At 46.6% G+C, this 21700-nt stretch overlaps 1 protein-coding gene across 4 annotated transcripts in view; it reads right to left on the bottom strand.

Moving 5' to 3' along the window:
- The window catches only part of CASP8AP2 (caspase 8 associated protein 2), a 158859-nt gene that overhangs the window by 50907 nt on the left and 86252 nt on the right, over nt 1-21700 (bottom strand). For 3 of the 4 annotated variants that reach the window (XM_063916987.1, XM_063916986.1, XM_063916988.1), the window contains exon 7: nt 19641-21679. In XM_063916987.1, the coding sequence (XP_063773057.1) occupies nt 19641-21679 (2039 nt within the window). The remainder of the gene's footprint in view (nt 1-19640; nt 21680-21700) is intronic. The other variant, XM_063916989.1, reaches the window with a different exon arrangement.

The following is a 21700-nucleotide window of genomic DNA, read 5'->3' as shown; positions in this document are numbered from 1 at the left end:
TATCTGACAGTTATGGTAGGCAAATTGTGTCTGCAGCCCTATAACCAGCAAGCAGAGACTGTCTTCTGTAGATGAATTAATGCGCAGAAGCCTGGTGGTTTCCAAGCCTAACTGAATCTGCCCCTATATGTTACATAAATCTGATCAACATGATGTTTGGCTGAAAAAGCACTGATCTCTAAAGACTTTAGAGGAGGGAATATATGCTACGCTTCGTAGTGCCTGCAGTGGTTGTGAGGCATAGGGACCAGTGAGTCGTGTATATTAGAAAAATCTTGGGATATAGTGGGGGTACCCACCTGCCACTAAGTCATAACGATAGAATGTCCCAGTGCTATCCAGGGGATGTGGTGTGTTTAGTATGTGTGTTCAAAGGTGGTGTGTGGTGTAGATTGGATTAAAAAAGGGAAACACCTCACACCCTAAACAACCCCCTCAATACTAACCAAACCACACACATGACAGACATGCATATCAAATACACCACAAACCTTGGTGAGCACTGGGACATTCACTCATTGGCCCTCATTTCGAGTTGTTCGCTCGCTAGCTGCTTTTAGCAGCATTGCACACGCTAAGCCGCCGCCTACTTGGAGTGAATCTTAGCTTAGCAGAATTGCGAACGAAAGATTCGCATAATTGCGAATAGAAATTTCTTAGCAGTTTCTGAGTAGCTCGGGACTTACTCTGCCACTGCGATCAGTTCAGTCAGTTTCGTTCCTGGTTTGACATCACAAACACACCCAGCGTTCGCCCAGACACTCCCCCGTTTCTCCAGCCACTCCCGCGTTTTTCCCAGAAACGGCAGCGTTTTTCCGCACACACCCATAAAACGGCCAGTTTCCGCCCAGAAACACCCACTTCCTGTCAATCACACTCCGATCACCAGAACGAAGAAAAATCCTCGTTATGCCGTGAGTAAAATACCTAACTTTTTAGCAAATTTACTTGGCGCAGACGTACTGCGAACATTGCGCATGCGCAGTAAGCGACTAATCGCAATATAGAGAAAATCGGCAACGAGCGAACAACTCGGAATGACCACCATTATCTTGAAAGACTGTGTTAAAATGGAATAAAAATAGGATTTTAATACCTACCGGTAAATCCTTTTCTCTTAGTCCGTAGAGGATGCTGGGGTCACATCAAGAACCATGGTGTATAGACGGGATCCACAGGAGACATGGGCACTTTAAGACTTTCAAATGGTGTGACCTGGCTCCTCCCTCTATGCCCCTCCTCCAGACTCCAGTTTAAGGAAACTGTGCCCAGGGAGACGGGCTTGTGGAAAATGGAGAAACGTGAAAACGTCCTAGCAGAAACTCTTCTGTAGGAGCCTACTTGGATTCACACCAAGAAATATACTTTCTCCAAATACGGTGGTAAAGTTTAGATGTTATCCCCCCTTTTTTTTTTTTTTTAACAAGTGTGGGAATGACTACACTGGGAATACCCTTACAGCTAGGATTTGGCATTCAACCGCCATGCCGTTAAGCGTAGCCACGGTCAGTCTTGATACACGCACGGCCCCTGCCGCAACAGGTCCTCGCGCAAAGGAAGATGCCAGGGATCTCCCATGAACAATTCCTGAAGATCCGGATAACAAGCCCTCCTTGGCCAGTCTGGACAATGAGGATTGTCCGAACCTTTGTTCTTCTTATTATCTTTAGAACTTTTGAAATGAAAAGAAGCGGAGGAAATGTATACACCGACTGAAACACTCACGGTGTCACCAGTGCATCCAATGTTATTGCTTGAGGGTCCCTTGACCTGAAACAAAATCTCTGAAGCTTCTTGTTGAGACGAGATGCCATCATTTCAACTTGAGGAGCTCCTCAATGACTTGTGAAGACATCTTGGTGGAGGCCTCACTCTCCCGGATGGAGATGGTGTCTGCTGAGGAAGTCTGCTTCCCAGCAGTCCACTCCTCGCTGACAGAGCGCTTGTATGTTTTTTCGCCCAGTGGAAAATCTTTGTGGCTTCTGCCTATTGCCGTTCTGCTTTTCGTTCCGTCCTGACGGTTTATGTATGCTATTGCTGTTACAGTGTCCGACTGGATCAGTAGAAGTTGTTCCGCTTGTAGAAAGCCGTTGTAAATGGCCCTTAACTCCAGAACGTTTATGTGGAGACAAGTTTTCTGACTCGACCATCTTCCTTGCAAGTATTCCCCCTGTGTGACTGCTCCCCAACCTCGGAGGGTTGCATCCGTAGTCCCTAGGATCCAGTCCTGGATTCCGAGCCTTCGCCCCTCTAGGAGGAGCGAACTGTGCAGCCACCACAGGAGTGAGAATCTGGTCTTGGAAGACAGGATTATCCTCCGGTGCATGTGTATGTGGGATCCGGACCACTTGTCCAACAGGTCCCACTGGAACACTCTGGCATGGAACCTGCCAAACTGAATGGGCTTACAGGACGCAACCATCTTTCCCAGCGACCGAATGCATTGATGGATTGACACTCTTGCTGGTTTCAGAATATGTTTGACCAGACTCTGGATCTCCAGAGCCTTTTCCACTGGAAAAAAACAACAAACTCTGTAGTATCTAGTATTATTTCCAAAACCGACAACCGCGTCGATGGGACCATCAGTGATTCTGGCAAATTCAGGAGCCAACCCTGTTGTTGAAGAACTGTCAGGGAAAGTGCAACGTTTTGCACCAACTGGTTTCTTGATCTCGCCGTTATCAGGAGACCGTCCCAGTACGGGATAAATGTGACTCCGTACTAGAGAAGGAGAACAATCATTACCGCCATCACCCTGGTGAAATTGGTAATGACCATCCTGAACAGCAAACCTCAGGTAAATCTAATGCTGAGGAAAATGTAATTAGACCTCCTTTATCCTTTTTCCAGATTGGATATCACCGCCCTGAGAGATTCCATCTTGGATTTTAATTTCTTTAAGTAGAAATTGAGGGATGTCAGCTTTAGGATTGGTCTGACCGAGCCGTCTGGCTTCGGGAGCACGAAGAGGCTTGAACATCAGCCTTCTCCCTATTGTGACAGGGTACACCAGGACAATGACCTGATCCTGAAAAAACTCTTGTGTTGAGTCGCATACTACCTCCCCGTCCGGAGGAGAATCGGTAATATTGAAGAATTGGTGAGGGAAAACGTCTGGAAACTCCAGTATGCACCCTTGGGACACTATTCATAAAAACCCACGGGTCCAAGTCCGTTCCAGGACTGACTGAAAAGTTTTAGACGTGGCCCCACCGGTGTGGGCTCCCACCAGAGAATCCCAGTGTCATGCGGTGGATCTGGCAGAAACAGAGGATGATTTCTGCTCCTGTGACCTTGAAGAGGTTGCTGACCTCTTCCCTTTTCTCCTTCCACTACCTGCAAAGAAAAGGGGAATCAGTATCTATTGGGCCGACATGACTGCATCCGACAATTATGCGTCATCATCCGTTGAGGGAACATAGGCCCAGAAGGTAGACTTACCAGCAGCATCTGCCGAGATCAATTTAACTAGGCCGTCACCAAAACAGGCTTCACCTTCATAGGGAAAAGACTCCATATCTTCTCTGAGTCAACCTCAGCATTCCATTGGTGAATCCACAACACCCTCCTAGCCGAGACCGCCATGGAATCGGCCCGCGAACCCAAGAGTCCTCTATCCTTTGCAGTCGCACGAAAGCATGCTGCAGCGTCCTTGATATGACCCAACGTAAGGAGTATCCCATCTCTCCCCAGGGTATCTATAACGGATGACCAGGCAACCGACCATTTTTGAATACTACTACTCCCCCATGCGCATGTAATGGCAGGTCTAACGGACGTATGCATGGACACATAACTAGAATATAACATAGCTTCCTACATATGATCCGCTGGCTTTGTGACAGGGCCCCGTGCAGAACAGGGGGTGACTCCCACTTTATTCTATCCGCGGCGGGAAAATAATAAACAATCGGAATCCTCTTGAGGATTTGAAACCACCTTGTCAGGGCTGACCCAGACTCTCAAACAGAGTTCAGCACGTAAGAATGAAGAATGTAACTTCAGCATTATTATATACATTGTTGTATGTGGCTTGTCTGGCCCTGAGGACGGGGTTAGGTCCCCGAAACATGTTGGCCCTAATAGAGTAAATTATCTTTCACACTCTGTGGAGTCTGCATGAGTGCCGCCCATACTACTATTGCTATATATATATATATATATATATATATATATATATATATATATATATATATATATATATACACACACACAGACAGACAAAGGCAGTCGGCACTCGCAAATTAGACTTCAACAGCCAGCCTCCGTGCTACATTCAAAAAAAGTCCATGCAGTATTCCAGAAAAGAATGGCACTGGAGGCAATAATCACCATAAGTATTATGGTGATTATTGCCTCCAGTGCCATTATTGCCTCAAGTGCCATTCTTTTCTGGAATACTATATTATATATATATATATATATATATATATATATATATATATATATATATATATATATATATATATATATATATATATATATATATAACACAACCCATAGGACCAGTTCAATTGTTTACCAATATCTATAAAGAAATTCATAAACATTAAGATGAGTACTGCTTCTCAAAAGGAAGCACATATATACTGTTATATAAGAAAAAAAGAAAAGAAAATTTAGACCGTATATAGGAATACATTAGGCAAAAGACAAAAAGATAGAGAAAAAAAGAAATATATAAAAATAAAAAACAACTACAGATAAGCCACCATCACAGGCTCCATGAGGGAGCAAAAAAAGTTAAAGAAAAAAGTATGAAAAAAGAGGATTTTGGTACTTACCGATAAATCCATTTCTCTGAATCCTCTAGGGGACACTGGAGTCCTATACAGTAGGGGTGTGAAGCCTTGAACCGGAGATGTGGCACAATCTTAAATTAGCATTGTCTGCACAGCCGGCTCCTCCCCCTTCACATCCCTCCTCCCTCAGTTTGAAAAATGTGACTGAGAGAATAGGACATGACACTATAGCCCATGGCGAGGAACCGAACCGTACAACATATCAAATAGCGGCCAAGAACTCTTAACCGAATAATTAACGCTGTTTGCACGAACTGATTAAAACAAGAACTTGGAACACAGCAGGTTGACAGCACAGAGGCGGGCGTCCAGTGTCCCCTAGAGGATTCAGAGAAATGGATTTATCGGTAAGTACCAAAATCCTCTTTTCTCTTTCATATACTAGGGGACACTGGAGTCCTATACAGTAGGGGACGTCCCAAAGTTTTCCCCCAGGGAGGGAGTGCTGTCGGTGGCCTGCAAAACTAAACGTCCGAACTTAGATTCTCCGGACGCAAAAGTATCAAACTTGTAAAATCTTGCGAACGTGTGGGCTGAAGACCACGTCGCCGCTCTGCAAAGTTGAGTAGTGGAAGCACCTCTGGAAGCCGCCCACGAGGCACCCACTGATCGGGTAGTATGAGCACCCGTCTGAACTGGAACCTGTTTGCCACAGGAAATATAAGCCTGCCGAATGGCAAGTCTAATCCATCTGGACAAGGTCTGCTTAGAGGCCGGCCAACCCTTCTTTGGCCCATCATAAAGAACAAACAAATGGTCCGACTTTCTGAAGGACGACGTAACCTGTACGTATACCCGTAAAGCTCGGACAACATCCAATGACACGTCCTCATCTGTGAAACCCTGGAAAGATGGGACCACTATTGGCTGGTTTACATGAAACCCCGACACCACCTTCGGAAGGAAGTCTGCTCTTGTACGGAGTTCCGCCCTATCCTCATGAAAATCTAAGAAAGGGCTCTTACAGGATAAGGCTCCCAACTCAGAAACCCGCCTAGCCGAAGCCAAGGCCAGTAATAACGTGACCTTCCAAGAAAGATATTTCAGGTCCGTTCTTGTCAATGGCTCAAAAGTCGGCGACTTCAAATATTCTAACACCAAACCTAAGTCCCATGGTGCCGTGGGAGGACGAAAAGGGGGTTGAATCCTCAGAACCCCCTGTAAAAAGGTTTGAATCTCTGGTAAGGATGCTAGCCGCTGTTGAAAAAGGATGGAGAGAGCCGAAATCTGAACCTTCAAGGAGCCCAATCTGAGTCCTCCCTCTAGACCGGCCTGAAGGAAAAGTAGAAGTCGCGATAAATGGACGTTAGATGAATTCCATCCCCGTTCCTGACACCAAGCCATGTACCGTCTCCAAATCCTGTAGTAGTGCCTGGCTGTGACCGGTTTCCTTGCGGCAATCATTGTAGGAATGGCCGTTCGTGGGATCCCTCTGTTTCTTAAGATCCGGGTTTCAATAGCCACGCCGTCAAACGCAGCCTGTTCAGATCGGGGTGTAGGAACGGTCCCTGGGATAGCAGGTCCTCTCTCTGAGGTTACCTCCAAGGATCTTCCGCAAGTAACCCTCGCAGGTCGGTGTACCAACTCCTGCGGGGCCAATCTGGTGCGATTAGAATGACCCACACTCGTTCCCGCTTTATTCTTTTCAGAACCCTGGGTATGAGTGGGAAAGGTGGAAAAATGTAAACCCTCCTGTAACACCAAGGAAGTGTTAATGCGTCCACTCCTTCTGCTGCTGGATCTCGAGTTCTTGACACATATCTGGGCAGCTGATGATTTTGTCGAGACGCCATTAGATCCACCTGAGGCAGACCCCATCTTCTCACAATCATGTTGAAAATCCGTGGATGAAGGCACCACTCCCCCGGATGCATGTCCTGGCGACTGAGGTAATCTGCCTCCCAGTTCTCCACACCTGGAATGAACACTGCGGAGAGAATGATGTCTCTTCTTTCTGCCCACAACAAGATCTTTGTGGCCTCCTTTAACGCCATCCTGCTCTTTGTTCCTCCTTGATGTAAGCCGTCGTCGTGACATTGTCCGACTGAATCCTGATGTGTTGATTCATGACTAGGTCTTCTGCTAAGAGAAGGGCATTGTAGACTGCTCTTAGTTTGAGGATATTTATGGGTAATTTGCTTTCTTGTAGCGTCCACCGTCCCTGAAACTGATGGTCCTCTAGGACGGCTCCCCAACCTCTGAGACTGGCATCCGTCGTCAGGATCTTCCAATCCCAAATGTCGCATTTCTTGCCGGCTGTAAGGTTCTTGTGTAACGACCACCATGTCAAGGAGACCCGTACTTGTGGTTGAAGTCGGATTCTCCGATGGAGGAGCCAGTGCGAGCCTGCTCCCTGAGCAATGAGGTTCATTTGGAATGGTCGGGAATTAAGTCTGCCGTACTGGAGAGCTTCGAACGACGCCACCATCTTCCCGAGAAGTTGCACACAGAGGTGCAGAGAAACGGTCTGCGTCCTCAGTACTTGAGCCACTAATCTCTGTAGGTCCTGTACCTTGCTCTCTGGTAGGAACACACGTAATAGGACCGTGTCCAAGATGAGACCGAGGAATTGATTCCGTTGAGTCGGTATGAGGTTGGACTTTTGGAAATTGACAATCCATCCATGTTGAATTAGAAATTGATGTGATGTCTGAACATCCTTGAGCAGTCGATTCTGAGATGGAGCTTTGATCAGTAAATCGTCCAGATAAGGTATAATCGTGACCCCCAACAGTCTCAGTCCTGCCACCATGATCGCCATGATCTTTGTGAAAATTCTTGGGGCTGACGCTAGACCGAACGGCAAAGCCCGGAATTGGTAGTGCTCCGCCACCAGTGCGAACCGTAAGTAAGCCTGGTGAGGAGTCCAGATTGGGATATGCATCCTTTATGTCCATGGATACCATGAACTCGCTTGGCTCTAAGCCTGCAATGACTGATTGGATTGATTCCATCTTGAATCTGTAGACTCTTAAAAACTGGTTGAAAACTTTTAAATTAAGTATTGGTCTGACCGTCCCGTCTGGTTTTGGCACGACAAAAAGATTGGAATAGAACCCCGTTCCTCTCTGAGAAGCGGGAACCGGAATAATGACCTCTGCTTGTAGCAATTTGTGAATTGCTGCCCGTAGTGCCCTTGCTTTTTGAGGGCACTGAGGCAATCCTGTTGTAAAAAACTGACTGTGAGGCCTCTGTTGAAATTCCAGTTTGTATCCCTGAGAGATTAAGTTGTTCACCCAAAGTTCTGGTGAGGTTTTGGCCCAAATGTCCTGAAAACCTTCCAGTCGGCCGCCCACCAAGGGGGACCCCAGGTGAGCTGGGAGGCCGTCATGCAACGGTCTTGTCAGCAGGTTTATCCTGCTTTCTGGTTGCTGCCTGCGAGCGGCCTCTACCTCTGCCCCCGCGTGCTTGTGCATCGAAACCCCTACCTCGGGCTCGAAAGGACTGACCTAAATGAAGTAAAAGATGGTCCCGAATAACCTCTCCTAGTTTGTGGAGCGGTTCTCGTATAAGGAGTTGGCAGAAAAGTGGACTTCCCCGCTGTAGCCTGCGAAATCCACTTGTCCAACTCTGGTCCGAACAGCATTTCACCCCCAAAGGGAATGGATTCTACCGCCTTCTTGGTGTCAGAGTCACCTTGCCATTCTCTGAGCCATAAAATCCTTCTAGCCGTTATGGCTGATGCAGATATGCGCGATGCTATTCTGCTAATATCCTTAGAAGCTTGACACAAGTATGAAGCAGATTCTCGAATGTGTTCCGCCAGCTGTGTAATCTCTTCTAAGCTATTTTCCTCCTCAATAGCTTGTACAATACGGCCGGACCATGCACCCATGGCTTTGTTGACCCAAGCACAGATGATCGCAGGTCTCTGCGCTGCACCTGCTGCTACAAACATTGATTTTAACGCCGTGTCAACTTTACGGTCGGACGCATCCTTTAAAGTAGTTACGTTAGGAATTGGCAAGATTGTCTTCTTTGACAATCTTCCTAGTGAAGCATCCACTACCGGCGGATTTTCCCACTTGTCCATTACACCCTTAGGTAGGGGGTAAGTTACCTGAAAACGTTTCGGAAATTGAAAACGTTTGTCAGGTTGTTTCCAAGCCTCCTCCATCTGAGACTGGAGGGATTTAGGAATGGGGAACGCTGCTGAACGCGGCTTCTGGGATTCAAACAAATCGAAATCCTCCGGCTCCCGGACTTCCTCTTCCTTAAAGCTTAGGATGTCCTTAACCGTGTCAATAAAGGAATCCAGACCAGAGATCGCCGAGTCTTCTTCAGGAAAATCGGCGTCTAGGTTAGGTTCAATTAACTCACCTTCTTCCATATCCAGAAGAAAACCCTCTTCCTCCTCAGTTTCTGGTATAATAGGAAGAGTTCTTTTAACAGCCCTGCGCACACTCGTCTCAGCGTGTGCGTGCGGTGTTAACTTAATGAGAAATTCCTCCATTGTCTTTGAGAATCCCGCAGCCCATTCTGATTGCTGCTTGCGGGATTCTGCCATTTCCTTGGAGATTCTATTAGCAAGGTTGTCTTCCCAAGCCTTAGGCAGAGCACTGCTCCCAGGTGGAGCGTCCTTGTCTAAGCAGGAGTCGCACACCCCGGAGCTGCCAACCCGCGTGCTTTTCTTGTTACATTTTCGTACAAACATAGCAGGTCTTTGAGGTCTTGGTAGCCTTAGACATGTTGTTTTTCTTTTTTAAAACCCCTTACCAGGGTATTACGCAGCGCTTTCACCCTTTAAACTAGGAAGAGAAAGACTGGGAGATGACGGAAGCAAAGGTATTGGATCCGGCTGGAATTACCTGTCCCCTTTTTCTTTATAAAAGGAACAGGTCAAAAACTTAAAATAAAAAATAAAACACCAGCCGACTCTCAACCCTCACACCCCAACTGTAAATCAGCTACGATGTTAGAGTTGGCTTGCTTCCGTGTATTTTCTCCGGGATCTTTGAAACAGACGTCCCTTGAAAAATAAGAATTTACTCACCGGTAATTCTATTTCTCGTAGTCCGTAGTGGATGCTGGGAACTCCGTAAGGACCATGGGGAATAGCGGCTCCGCAGGAGTCTGGGCACAACTAAAAGAAAGCTTTTAGACTACCTGGTGTGCACTGGCTCCTCCCACTATGACCCTCCTCCAAACCTCAGTTAGGATACTGTGCCCGGAAGAGCTGACACAATAAGGAAGGATTTTGAATCCCGGGTAAGACTCTTACCAGCCACACCAATCACACCGTACAACTCGTGATACCATATCCAGTTAACAGTATGAAATTTAACTGAGCCTCTCAACAGATGGCTCATAACAATAACCCTTTTGTGAACAACAACTATGTACAAGTATTGCAGACAATCCGCACTTGGGACGGGCGCCCAGCATCCACTACGGACTACGAGAAATAGAATTACCGGTGAGTAAATTCTTATTTTCTCTAACGTCCTAAGTGGATGCTGGGAACTCCATAAGGACCATGGGGATTATACCAAAGCTCCCAAACGGGCGGGAGAGTGCGGATGACTCTGCAGCACCGAATGAGAGAACTCAAGGTCCTCCTCAGCCAGGGTATCAAATTTGTAGAATTTTGCAAACGTGTTTGCCCCTGACCAAGTAGCAGCTCGGCAAAGTTGTAAAGCCGAGACCCCTCGGGCAGCCGCCCAAGATGAGCCCACCTTCCTTGTAGAATGGGCTTTTACCGATTTAAAATGCGGCAGTCCAGCCGCAGAATGCGCCAGCTGAATTGTGCTACAAATCCAGCGAGCAATAGCCTGCTTAGAAGCAGGAGCACCCAGTTTGTTGGGTGCATACAGGATAAATAGCGAGTCAGTTTTCCTGACTCCAGCCGTCCTGGAAACATAAATTTTCAAGGCCCTGACTACGTCCAGTAGCTTGGAATCCTCCAAGTCGCTAGTAGCCGCAGGCACTACAATAGGTTGGTTCAAGTGAAAAGCAGATACCACCTTAGGGAGAAACTGGGGACGAGTCCTCAATTCTGCCCTATCCATATGGAAAATCAGATAAGGACTTTTAAATGACAAAGCCGCCAATTCTGATACACGCCTGGCCGAAGCCAAGGCCAATAACATGACCACTTTCCACGTGAGATATTTTAGATCCACGGTCTTTAGTGGCTCAAACCAATGTGATTTTAGGAAATTCAACACCACGTTGAGATCCCAGGGTGCCACTGGAGGCACAAAGGGGGGCTGAATATGCAGCACTCCTTTTACAAATGTCTGAACTTCAGGTAGTGAAGCTAGTTCTTTTTGGAAAAAAAAAAAATCGACAGAGCCGATATCTGTACCTTAATGGAGCCAAATTTTAGGCCCATAGTCACTCCTGCCTGTAGGAAGTGCAGAAATCGACCCAGCTGAAATTCCTCTGTTGGGGCCTTATTGGCCTCACACCAAGCAACATATTTCCGCCATATGCGGTGATAATGTTTTACCGTTACATCTTTCCTGGCTTTAATCAGCGTAGGAATGACATCCTCCGGAATGCCCTTTTCCTTTAGGATCCGGCGTTCAACCGCCATGCCGTCAAACGCAGCCGCGGTAAGTCTTGGAACAGACAGGGCCCCTGCTGCAGCAGGTCCTGTCTGAGCGGCAGAGGCCATGGGTCCTCTGAGATCATCTCTTGAAGTTCCGGGTACCAAGCTCTTCTTGGCCAATCCGGAACCACGAGTATTGTCCTTACTCCTCGTTTTCTTATTATTCTCAGTACCTTTGGTATGAGAGGCAGAGGAGGGAACACATAAACTGACTGGTACACCCACGGTGTCACTAGAGCGTCCACCGCTATCGCCTGAGGGTCCCTTGACCTGGTGCAATATCTCTCCAGTTTTTTGTTTAGGCGGGACGCCATCATGTCCACCTGTGGCCGTTCCCAACGATTTACAATCAGTGTGAAGACTTCTGGATGAAGTCCCCATTCTCCCGGGTGGAGGTCGTGCCTGCTGAGGAAGTCTGCTTCCCAGTTGTCCACTCCCGGAATGAACACTGCTGACAGTGCTAGCACGTGATTTTCCGCCCATCGGAGAATCCTTGTGGCTTCTGCCATTGCCGTCCTGCTTCTTGTGCCGCCCTGTCGGTTTACATGGGCGACCGCCGTGATGTTGTCTGACTGGATCAGTACCGGCTGGTGTAGAAGCAGGGGTTTTGCCTGACTTAGGGCATTGTAAATGGCCCTTAGTTCTAGAATATTTATGTGCAAGGAAGTCTCCTGACTCGACCATAGTCCTTGGAAGTTTCTTCCCTGTGTGACTGCCCCCCAGCCTCGAAGGCTGGCATCCGTGGTCACCAGGACCCAGTCCTGTATGCCGAATCTGCGGCCCTCTAGGAGATGAGCACTCTGCAGCCACCACAACAGAGACACCCTGGTTCTTGGAGACATGGTTATTAGCCGATGCATCTGAAGATGCGATCCGGACCATTGGTCCAACAGGTCCCACTGAAAGATTCTGGCATGGAACCTGCCGAAAGGAATTGCTTCGTAAGAAGCCACCATCTTTCCCAGGACTCGCGTGCAGTGATGCACCGACACCTGTTTTGGTTTCAGGAGGTCTCTGACTAGAGATGACAGCTCCTGGGCTTTCTCCTCCGGGAGAAACACTTTTTTCTGGACTGTGTCCAAAATCATTCCCAGGAACAGTAGACGTGTCGTCGGAACCAGCTGTGACTTTGGAATATTCAGAATCCAACCGTGCTGGTGTAGCACCTCCTGAGATAGTGCTACTCCTACCAACAACTGCTCCCTGGATCTTGCCTTTATTAGGAGATCGTCCAAGTACGGGATAATTAAAACTCCCTTTTTTCGAAGGAGTATCATCATTTCCGCCATTACCTTGGTAAACACCCTCGGTGCCGTGGACAGTCCAAACGGCAGCGTCTGGAATTGGTAATGGCAATTTTGTACCGCAAATCTGAGGTACTCCTGGTGAGGATGATAAATGGGGACATGCAGGTAAGCATCCTTGATGTCCAGGGATACCATGTAATCCCCCTCGTCCAGGCTTGCAATAACCGCCCTGAGCGATTCCATCTTGAACTTGAACTTTTTTATGTATGTGTTCAAGGATTTCAAATTTAAAATGGGTCTCACCGTACCGTCCGGTTTCGGTACCACAAACAGTGTGGAATAGTAACCCCGTCCTTGTTGAAGTAGGGGCACCTTGACTATCACCTGCTGGGAATACAGCTTGTGAATTGCCTCTAGCACAGACTCCCTGCCTGAGGGAGTCGTTGGCAAGGCAGATTTGAGGAAACGGCGGGGGGGGGGGGGGGGGGGAGACGCCTCGAATTCCAGTTTGTACCCCTGAGATACTACTTGCAAGATCCAGGGATCCACCTGTGAGCGAGCCCACTGATCGCTGAAATTTTTGAGGCGGCCCCCCACCGTACCTGGCTCCGCCTGTGGAGCCCCACCGTCATGCGGCGGACTTGGAAGAAGCGGGGGAGGACTTTTGCTCCTGGGAACCTGCTGTTTGTTGCAGCCTTTTTCCCCTACCTCTGCCTCTGGACAGAAAGGACCCGCCTTTTCCTCGCCTGTTTCTCTGGGTCCGAAAGGACTGTACTTGATAAAACGGCGCTTTTTTAGGCTGTGAGGGAACCTGGGGAAAAAATGCTGATTTCCCAGCTGTCGCTGTGGAAACTAGGTCTGAGAGACCATCCCCGAATAACTCCTCACCCTTATAAGGCAAAACTTCCATGTGCCTTTTGGAATCTGCATCCCCTGTCCACTGCAGAGTCCATAAGCCTCTCCTAGCAGAAATGGACAATGCACTTATTTTAGATGCCAGCCGGCAGATCTCCCTCTGTGCATCTCTCATGTATAAGACTAAAGGGGGGTACACACGGAGAGATCCGTGCTTAAAATCTAAGCAATCTTGCTAGATTGCTTAGATTTTAAGCACGGATCTGCCGTGTGTATGCCCCCCAGCGATAGCGATTCGCGCCCCGCGCATCGCCGGTGCTAGATTGAGCCTGCATGCAGGCTCAATCTAGCGGGTCGCTCACTTCACCGTTGTGTGAAGTGAGCGGCCCCCCGTCGGCTTTCCCCCTCGCGCAGCACATCGCGCTGTGCTGAGCGGGGTGAGAGATGTGTGCTGAGCGGTCTGTGTTAAGATCGCTCAGCACACATCTCTCCCGTGAGTACCCCCCTTGAGTCTTTTATAAGCTCTATGGTTAGGAGAATAGTGTCCCTGTCTAGGGTGTCAATATTTTCTGACAGGGAATCTGACCATGCAGCGGCAGCACTGCACATCCATGCTGACGCAATAGCTGGTCTAAGTATAATGCCTGAGTGTGTATATACAGACTTCAGGATCGCCTCCTGCTTTCTATCCGCAGGCTCCTTTAGGGCGGCCGTATCCGGAGACGGAAGTGCCACCTTTTTAGACAAACGTGTGAGTGCTTTATCCACCCTAGGAGGTGTTTCCCAACGTGCCCTATCCTCTGGCGGGAAAGGGAACGCCATTAGTAATTTTTAGGGATTACCAATCTTTTAATCGGGGAAAGCCCACGCTTCTTCACACACTTCATTTAATTCTTCAGATGGGGGAAAAACTATGGGTAGTTTTTTCTCCCCAAACATAATACCCTTTTTAGTGGTACTTGGGTTTATATCCGAAATGTGTAATACCTCCTTCATTGCCTCAATCATGCAACGAATGGCCCTAGTGGACATTAGATTTGACTCATCGTCGTCGACACTGGTATCAGTATCCGTGTCGACATCTGCGTCTGCCATCTGAGGTAGCGGGCGTTTTAGAGCCCCTGATGGCCATTGAGACACCTGGGCAGGCACGAGCTGAGAAGCCGGCTGTCCCGCATTTGGCATGTCGTCAAATTTTTTGTGTAAGGAGTCGACACTTGCACGTAATTCCTTCCATAAAACCATCCATTCAGGTGTCTGCCCCGCAGGGGGTGACATCACTTCTATAGGCATCTGCTCCGCCTCCACATAATTTTCCTCATCAAACATGTCGACACAGCCGTACCGACACACCGCACACACACCGGGAATGCTCTAACAGAGGACAGGACCCCACAGAAGCCCTTTGGGGAGACAGAGAGAGAGTATGCCAGCACACACCAGAGCGCTATATAATGCAGGGACTAACTGAATTATGTCCCTTATAGCTGCTATAATATTTACTGCGCCTAAATTTAGTGCCTCCAGTCTCTTTTTTACCCTTTTCTGTAGTGTAGACTGCAGGGGAGAGCCAGGGAGCTTCCTTCCAGCGGAACTGTGAGGGAGAAATGGCGCCAGTGTGCTGAGGGAGATAGCTCCGCCCCTTTTTCGCGGACTTTTCTCCCGCTTTTTTAAGGATTCTGGCAGGGGTAATTATCACATACATAGCCTCTGGGGCTATATATTGTGATTGTTTTGCCAGCCAAGGTGTGTTTATTGCTGCTCAGAGGCCCCCCCCCCCACCTCCCCCCCCCCCCCCCCCAGCGCCCTGCACCCTCAGTGACCGGAGTGTGAAGTGTGTATGAGGAGCAATGGCGCACAGCTGCAGTGCGCTACCTTGGTGAAGACAGAAGTCTTCATGCCGCCGATTTTCCGGACTTCTTCTTACTTCTGGCTATGTAAGGGGGACGGCGGTGCGGCTCCGGGACCGAACACCAAGGCCAGTTCCATGCGGTCGATCCCTCTGGAGCTAATGGTGTCCAGTAGCCTAAGAAGCCCAAGCTAGCTGCAAGCAGGTAGGTTCGCTTCTTCTCCCCTTAGTCCCTCGTTGCAGTGAGCCTGTTGCCAGCAGGTCTCACTGTAAAATAACAAACCTAAATTATACTTTCTTTCTAAGAGCTCAGGAGAGCCCCTAGTGTGCATCCAGCTCGGCCGGGCACAAAAATCTAACTGAGGCTTGGAGGAGGGTCATAGTGGGAGGAGCCAGTGCACACCAGGTAGTCTAAAAGCTTTCTTTTAGTTGTGCCCAGACTCCTGCAGAGCCGCTATTCCCCATGGTCCTTACGGAGTTCCCAGCATCCACTAGGACGTCAGAGAAATATAATTTGTAAAGTTTGATTACTTTTCAGGAGATCCTCGTATATTGTCTATATACATTACACCAGCAGAGGGAGCTGTTGCCTAACTCTCTCTACTATCTTAATGCATGTACTATCCAGGCCGTGCAGCAGGGGGAGTTATTTCTTTTATGAATAAACTTTGTCCTATGTACACTACTGGTGGGGGAGGGGGAGGACCCATCCCTCACCTCATCCTGGCGCCAAAACGAATAAACATGGCCCCCACTATGTAAGTTCATATGCTGTGACCTGCCGCACTGTTATTAACATTGATCTCCCCTTCTGCCGCTATACAGCGCGCTCCGGACCCGTCTTCCGCAGCGGCGCTTGTGCTCCTCTCCGCCCGTGGGTCACTGTAGTTGCAGCTCGCCCTGGGGCCGCCGGCTGGTGCGCGCGACGGTTCCGTCTCCCGTAGCGGCGCCTGTTCTCCGCTCTGCTCTAAACTCTTGTGCTGTGCAGCGCGCCGCTTCCGCCGTCCCCCCCTTCTTACAGGGAAGACAGGCTGAGTCCCGCGCCGCACTAAGTCTCCCACGCGCCGCCACCGTCGCTCTGCCCTTCCTCCCTGATTAGCTGTATAAAAGGGAGTTTTAAACAGTATTCTCAGTAAAGGTTTTAGAGAGAGGGAAAGAGAAAAAAAAAATATATATACAGGTTGAGTATCCCATATCCAAATATTCCGAAATACGGAATATTCCGAAATACGGACTTTTCTGTGTGAGAGTGAGATATTGAAACCTTTGTTTTCTGATGGCTCAATGTACACAAACTTTGTTTAATACACAAAATTAAAAATATTGTATTAAATGACCTTCAGGCTGTGTGTATAAGGTGTATATGAAACATAAATGTATTGTGTGAATGTAGACACACTTTGTTTAATGCACAAAGTTATAAAAAAATATTGGCTAAAATGACCTTCAGGCTGTGTGTATAAGGTGTATATGTAACATAAATGCATTCTGTGCTTAGATTTAGTTCCCATCACCATGATCTCTCATTATGGTATGCAATTATTCCAAAATACGGAAAAATCCGATATCCAAAATACCTCTGGTCCCAAGCATTTTGGATAAGGGAGACTCAACCTGTATATCTTTACTAACTGGAAGTCCCTAGCCTAAGCTTGTACCAGTACTCACTATTAGTTGATCTTTGAGGATCTCCTGTGGAGAGATGCAGGTCCCTTCAATAGGGATCTTTGTCTCTCTGAAGTCAGGTAGCTTTGTCCCCCCTTTATTAGGATTACGCAGCCCCTTTTAGATTTTTAGTCAGGAGCTCAAGTGCTCCACGTATTGTGCCTCCAGCACAATTTTTCAAACTGAGGGAGGAGGGATGTGAAGGGGGAGGAGCCGGCTGTGCAGACAATGCTAATTTAAGATTGTGCCCCACCTCCGGTTCAAGGCTTCACACCCCTACTGTATAGGACTCCAGTGTCCCCTAGTGGATGAAAGAGAAAAATTTATTATTATTAAAATGAGGACCATAGTTCATTCCAGGAAAATGCTATAGTGAATTACATCATTAAGGCCACGGGGTCTTATGGTATCTAGGCGGTGTATCCAAGCCGCCTCACGCTTCAACAGGAGCTTAGCACGGTCTCCGCCTCTTCTCAGTGGTGCTACTCTGTCAATCACCATCCTCTTCAATGCAGCAAGAGAGTGACGTGCCTCATAGAAATGTCTGGCCACCGGTTTATCCGAATTGGCACTGATTAAGGATCCTCTGACAGTCGATGATTTGCCATCCTTTCGCGAAAAGGGCGGATTGTTTTGCCCACACATACTAAAGAACAAGGGCATGTCAAAGTGTAGACAACAAAGTCAGAGGTACAGCTCAGTCTGTGGCGGATAAATATTTTAGCACCAGTGTGCGGATGATGAAAGTAATCTCCACTTGTCATGCTCCGGCAAGTGGTACAGTTCGTGCATCTGTAGCATCCCGTTTTCTCACCTGAGTGTGGACACTACATACATATATTATATATATATATATGTGTATATATATATATATATATATATATATATATATATATATATATATATATATATATATATATATACACACACATACATATATATATACACACACACACACACACACATATATATATACACATACATATACACATACATACATACAAATATATACACACATAGACCCCTTTGTTCGGAACAGCAGGGTCCACAGTGACGTTAATACGTCCTTATTATGCACTAATCATGTACTGAATGCTCCTTTTCAGGAAACATGGTCGACACATGAATTAGCATCTGTGTCGGTATCAGGAGTAGTAACTGGACAAAATAACAAGTTTGCCACCCCAAGGGGTCTGAGGGAAACATAGCTATGAACAAGACATCCTCCATAGATATTTCTACGTCTGTGACACCTATTCATGCAACCTAATATACATATATATATATATATATATATATATATATATACATATATACATACACACACACACACACACACACACATATATATATATATATATATATACACATACATACATACACACACACACACACACACACACACACACACACAGCCCTCTCTGATATACATCACATTAACATCCAATTTTTTACCCAGTCATATATTGGTGGTGCCAACAGGGCTACCCACACACGTCTGTGTCCCTAATATAGTTTTCTCTTGAGAAAAACATTCATCCACCTACATGTTGACACACATGTACCAAGTACCACCAGGAGTCGGCGGTGCCGACAGGGTCACTCCCACAGCCGTTTGTGGGAAGCACTCCGGCTCAGACATGCTGACATATGTGTACCAAAACATGTCAGAGACACACACATAGATTTTACCAGCTCATAACCCAGCGCTTAATCAACAGTTCTGAACTACCAGCTCATAACCCAGCGCTTAATCAACAGTTCTGAACACTATAGCATGCCCCAAACCTGCAGCGCTTTTATATTAACATATATTGCACCAATTTTACTGTGCCCCCCCCCCCCCCCCCCCCCCCGTTTTGCACCCTGATAGTTTCAGCAGTGTGAGGAAGGACCAGCCAGCGTCTCTACAAGAGAAAATGGCGCTGGCTGTGTGAGCTGTGAGGGCTAAGCCCCGCCCCCATAATGGCGTGCTTCAGTCCCGCTATTTTTATTAAAAATCTTTATGCTGGCGGGGGTTAGGACAGTCCCCTGTTGCCAGTCTGATATTGAGGTATATATGCTCTGCAAGGGGGGTGACGGCCGGCTCTGGGAATGAGCCCCTAGGCGTACCTAGTGATCAAACCCTCAGGAGCTAATGGTGTCCTGTAGCCAAAGAAGCAGAGCCTTGAAACTCACAGAAGTAGGTCTGACTTCTCTCCCCTAAGTCCCACGAAGGATGGAGACTGTTGCCAACAGTTCTCCCTGAAAATAAAAAACCTAACATAAGTCTTTTCAGAGAAACTCAGTAGAGCTCCTCAGAGTGCATCCAGTCTCACTGGGCACATATTCTAAACTGGAGTCTGGAGGAGGGGCATAGAGGGAGGAGCCAGGTCACACCCTTTGAAAGTCTTAAAGTGCCCATGTCTCCTGCGGATCCCGTCTATACCCCATGGTTCTTGATGTGACCCCAGCATCCTCTAGGAAGTATGAGAAATCAGAATTACATAGATTGCAACAAAATAAATGTAACACTTGGAAATAGAACTGATATTTTTGCAGGTTATAAAAGCAACACATTACAGTAGAGGCAAAACCCTCCCCAAACACATGCAGAATTAAAAAAATTCTAAAATCATGCATGCATGCAAAACTACAGCTAAATTAAACTACAAAACTATCAGTACCTTTAAATAAAATGCTCACTACTGAAGCTTTGGCTGTGTGTTCAGTCGTTTGTTGATGCACTAAAGACTGGACTGGGCTTTTCAGTGGGCTGATGACATTTGGTATAAGTTTTACGAAATTTAAGTCAATACTCATAACAGAGCCTTCATCATGGAAACACAGATTACAATCAACTCCTTTTGTGCTTAAATTTACAACATCAGTATTTGGTGATTCAAATATACCTTTTGTGGTTTCGGTTATATTTGGTTTCAAGTTGCTTGTCTTGTCAACATCTTCACAAGCTTGATCTAAGGCGCCACCTTCTTGGGCGTGTTCAGTGGGCAGAGAAACATTAAGATTTTCTGAATTCGGACTTTCACTACCACTACACTTGTCAATTTCTATAAAGGATTCAAGATCAATAAAAACGGATCCATCTACCACACTGACCATTTCTTCAGAGCTCACTGCATCCAGTTCAGTGGCGACAACGTGGCTATCTTCTAGTGTCATGTTAGCCAGTGCTGCAATGTTATCATCATGTGTAGAAGTTGGTGGTTCTTCCTGCAGACACTCCATATTATCTGCAACTGGTTCAGATAGACATACTAATTTAGTATCATCTAAAGTCACAGTTTTGGTTGGCAACTCCCATGACACTCGTTCTTGGTGCTTAGAATCCATCTGTTTAGGGCTATTTAAAGTTTTTTGAGCATTTGTAATGTTCTCAATGCTCACACACACTTGAAAAGATAAGTCTGTAGTTAAGTCTTCCTCTACGACACCACATTCTATGTTGGAGACAGTGGAGGTCGTTGGGTCTGTGTCAGATTTCTTTTTAGCAGGAGAAAGGGTCAGACTAAGAGTCTCCATAAATGACAACTTCAAGTCTTTCTGAAAGTGGTCTTCTTTCTGGCCAAGTAAATCTTTTTCACAGTTCATTGAGTGCATATCCGTTTTATGAAACTGTTCTTCGCATTGATCTTTACTTGAAGACTCACAAACCTCCGTATCTCCCTTCTGGAGTCCTCTATGCTTCTGGTCATGTTTATTTCTATTGTGCTCCTCTCTAGATCTTTTATTTTCATGTCCTCTTCTTTTTAAGTCAGATTTGTCACTTTTTTTCTCATGGTTATGTTTACCGTTTGTTGAGGATGTGTTATGGTCAGTCTTGCTTGATTTTGAATCTTTGTTTCCACGTTTGGCTTCAGTGTACTCTGAAGCCAGTTTTTCTCTCCTTCGAGCATCGTTGCTGCTTCTGCCACCATTCTTTTCAAATAAGGCCTTTTGGTAACTCTCATCCTCTACATTTGAAAAATGTTTTCTATTTGACCTTCGTGGCTCATTATCCTTTTCAGCTGCCCGGCGTCTGTGTTCTAGGTTTGTTTCTCTTCCATGCACTTTTGCATCTTTACTGGATGATGATTTTTCATATACTGTTATAGGTTTTTCTTTTGAATGAAGTGGTTCTCTCAGCTCCACTTTGTCTTTTGTTGCACTCGATTTATCATGAGAACTTGAATTGGTTTTACGACTTTCTGTATCAGACCAGACATCCAACTTTGAATTTTTACTCTGATAGCCTTCTCTTTTACCACATTTTGAAATTGGCCTCGTCTTTTCTTTTACTACAGAATTTTCACTTGTTGAACTGCTTATGCTAGACCTATGCCCTTCCTTTCTCTGCCTTTGTTCTGAATCTTTAATCTGGCCCACAGAATCCATTTCTTTTCTATTTTTCTTATCTGTTTCTGTATTCAGTGCAAAACTCTGCTTTTGTAAAGGACATGGAGCACTTTCCTTGCACTGCTTAACATACTGGGTTATTGCTGTAGACAATGAAGAAGTGTTTTCCACACAAGCCTTCACCTTTTCTGAATTATTTATTGGAGTTAAGTTTAATGATACGTCTTTAGACGAATCTACTTCCTTTCTTATACAGTCCTCATCTCTCGTAATCTTCGAGGCTGTATCTTCTTTTAATTTTGTTTTATTCACACTCTGTAACAGCACTGGGACAGACTTAACATTGCGAGTATTTCCAGGAGTAAACAATCTGCATAAAAAATAAATAAAC

This window comes from Pseudophryne corroboree, chromosome 4, assembly GCF_028390025.1.
Source record: "Pseudophryne corroboree isolate aPseCor3 chromosome 4, aPseCor3.hap2, whole genome shotgun sequence".
Lineage (NCBI taxonomy): Eukaryota > Metazoa > Chordata > Amphibia > Anura > Myobatrachidae > Pseudophryne > Pseudophryne corroboree.
This window is presented reverse-complemented; position numbering and strand designations above follow the sequence as displayed.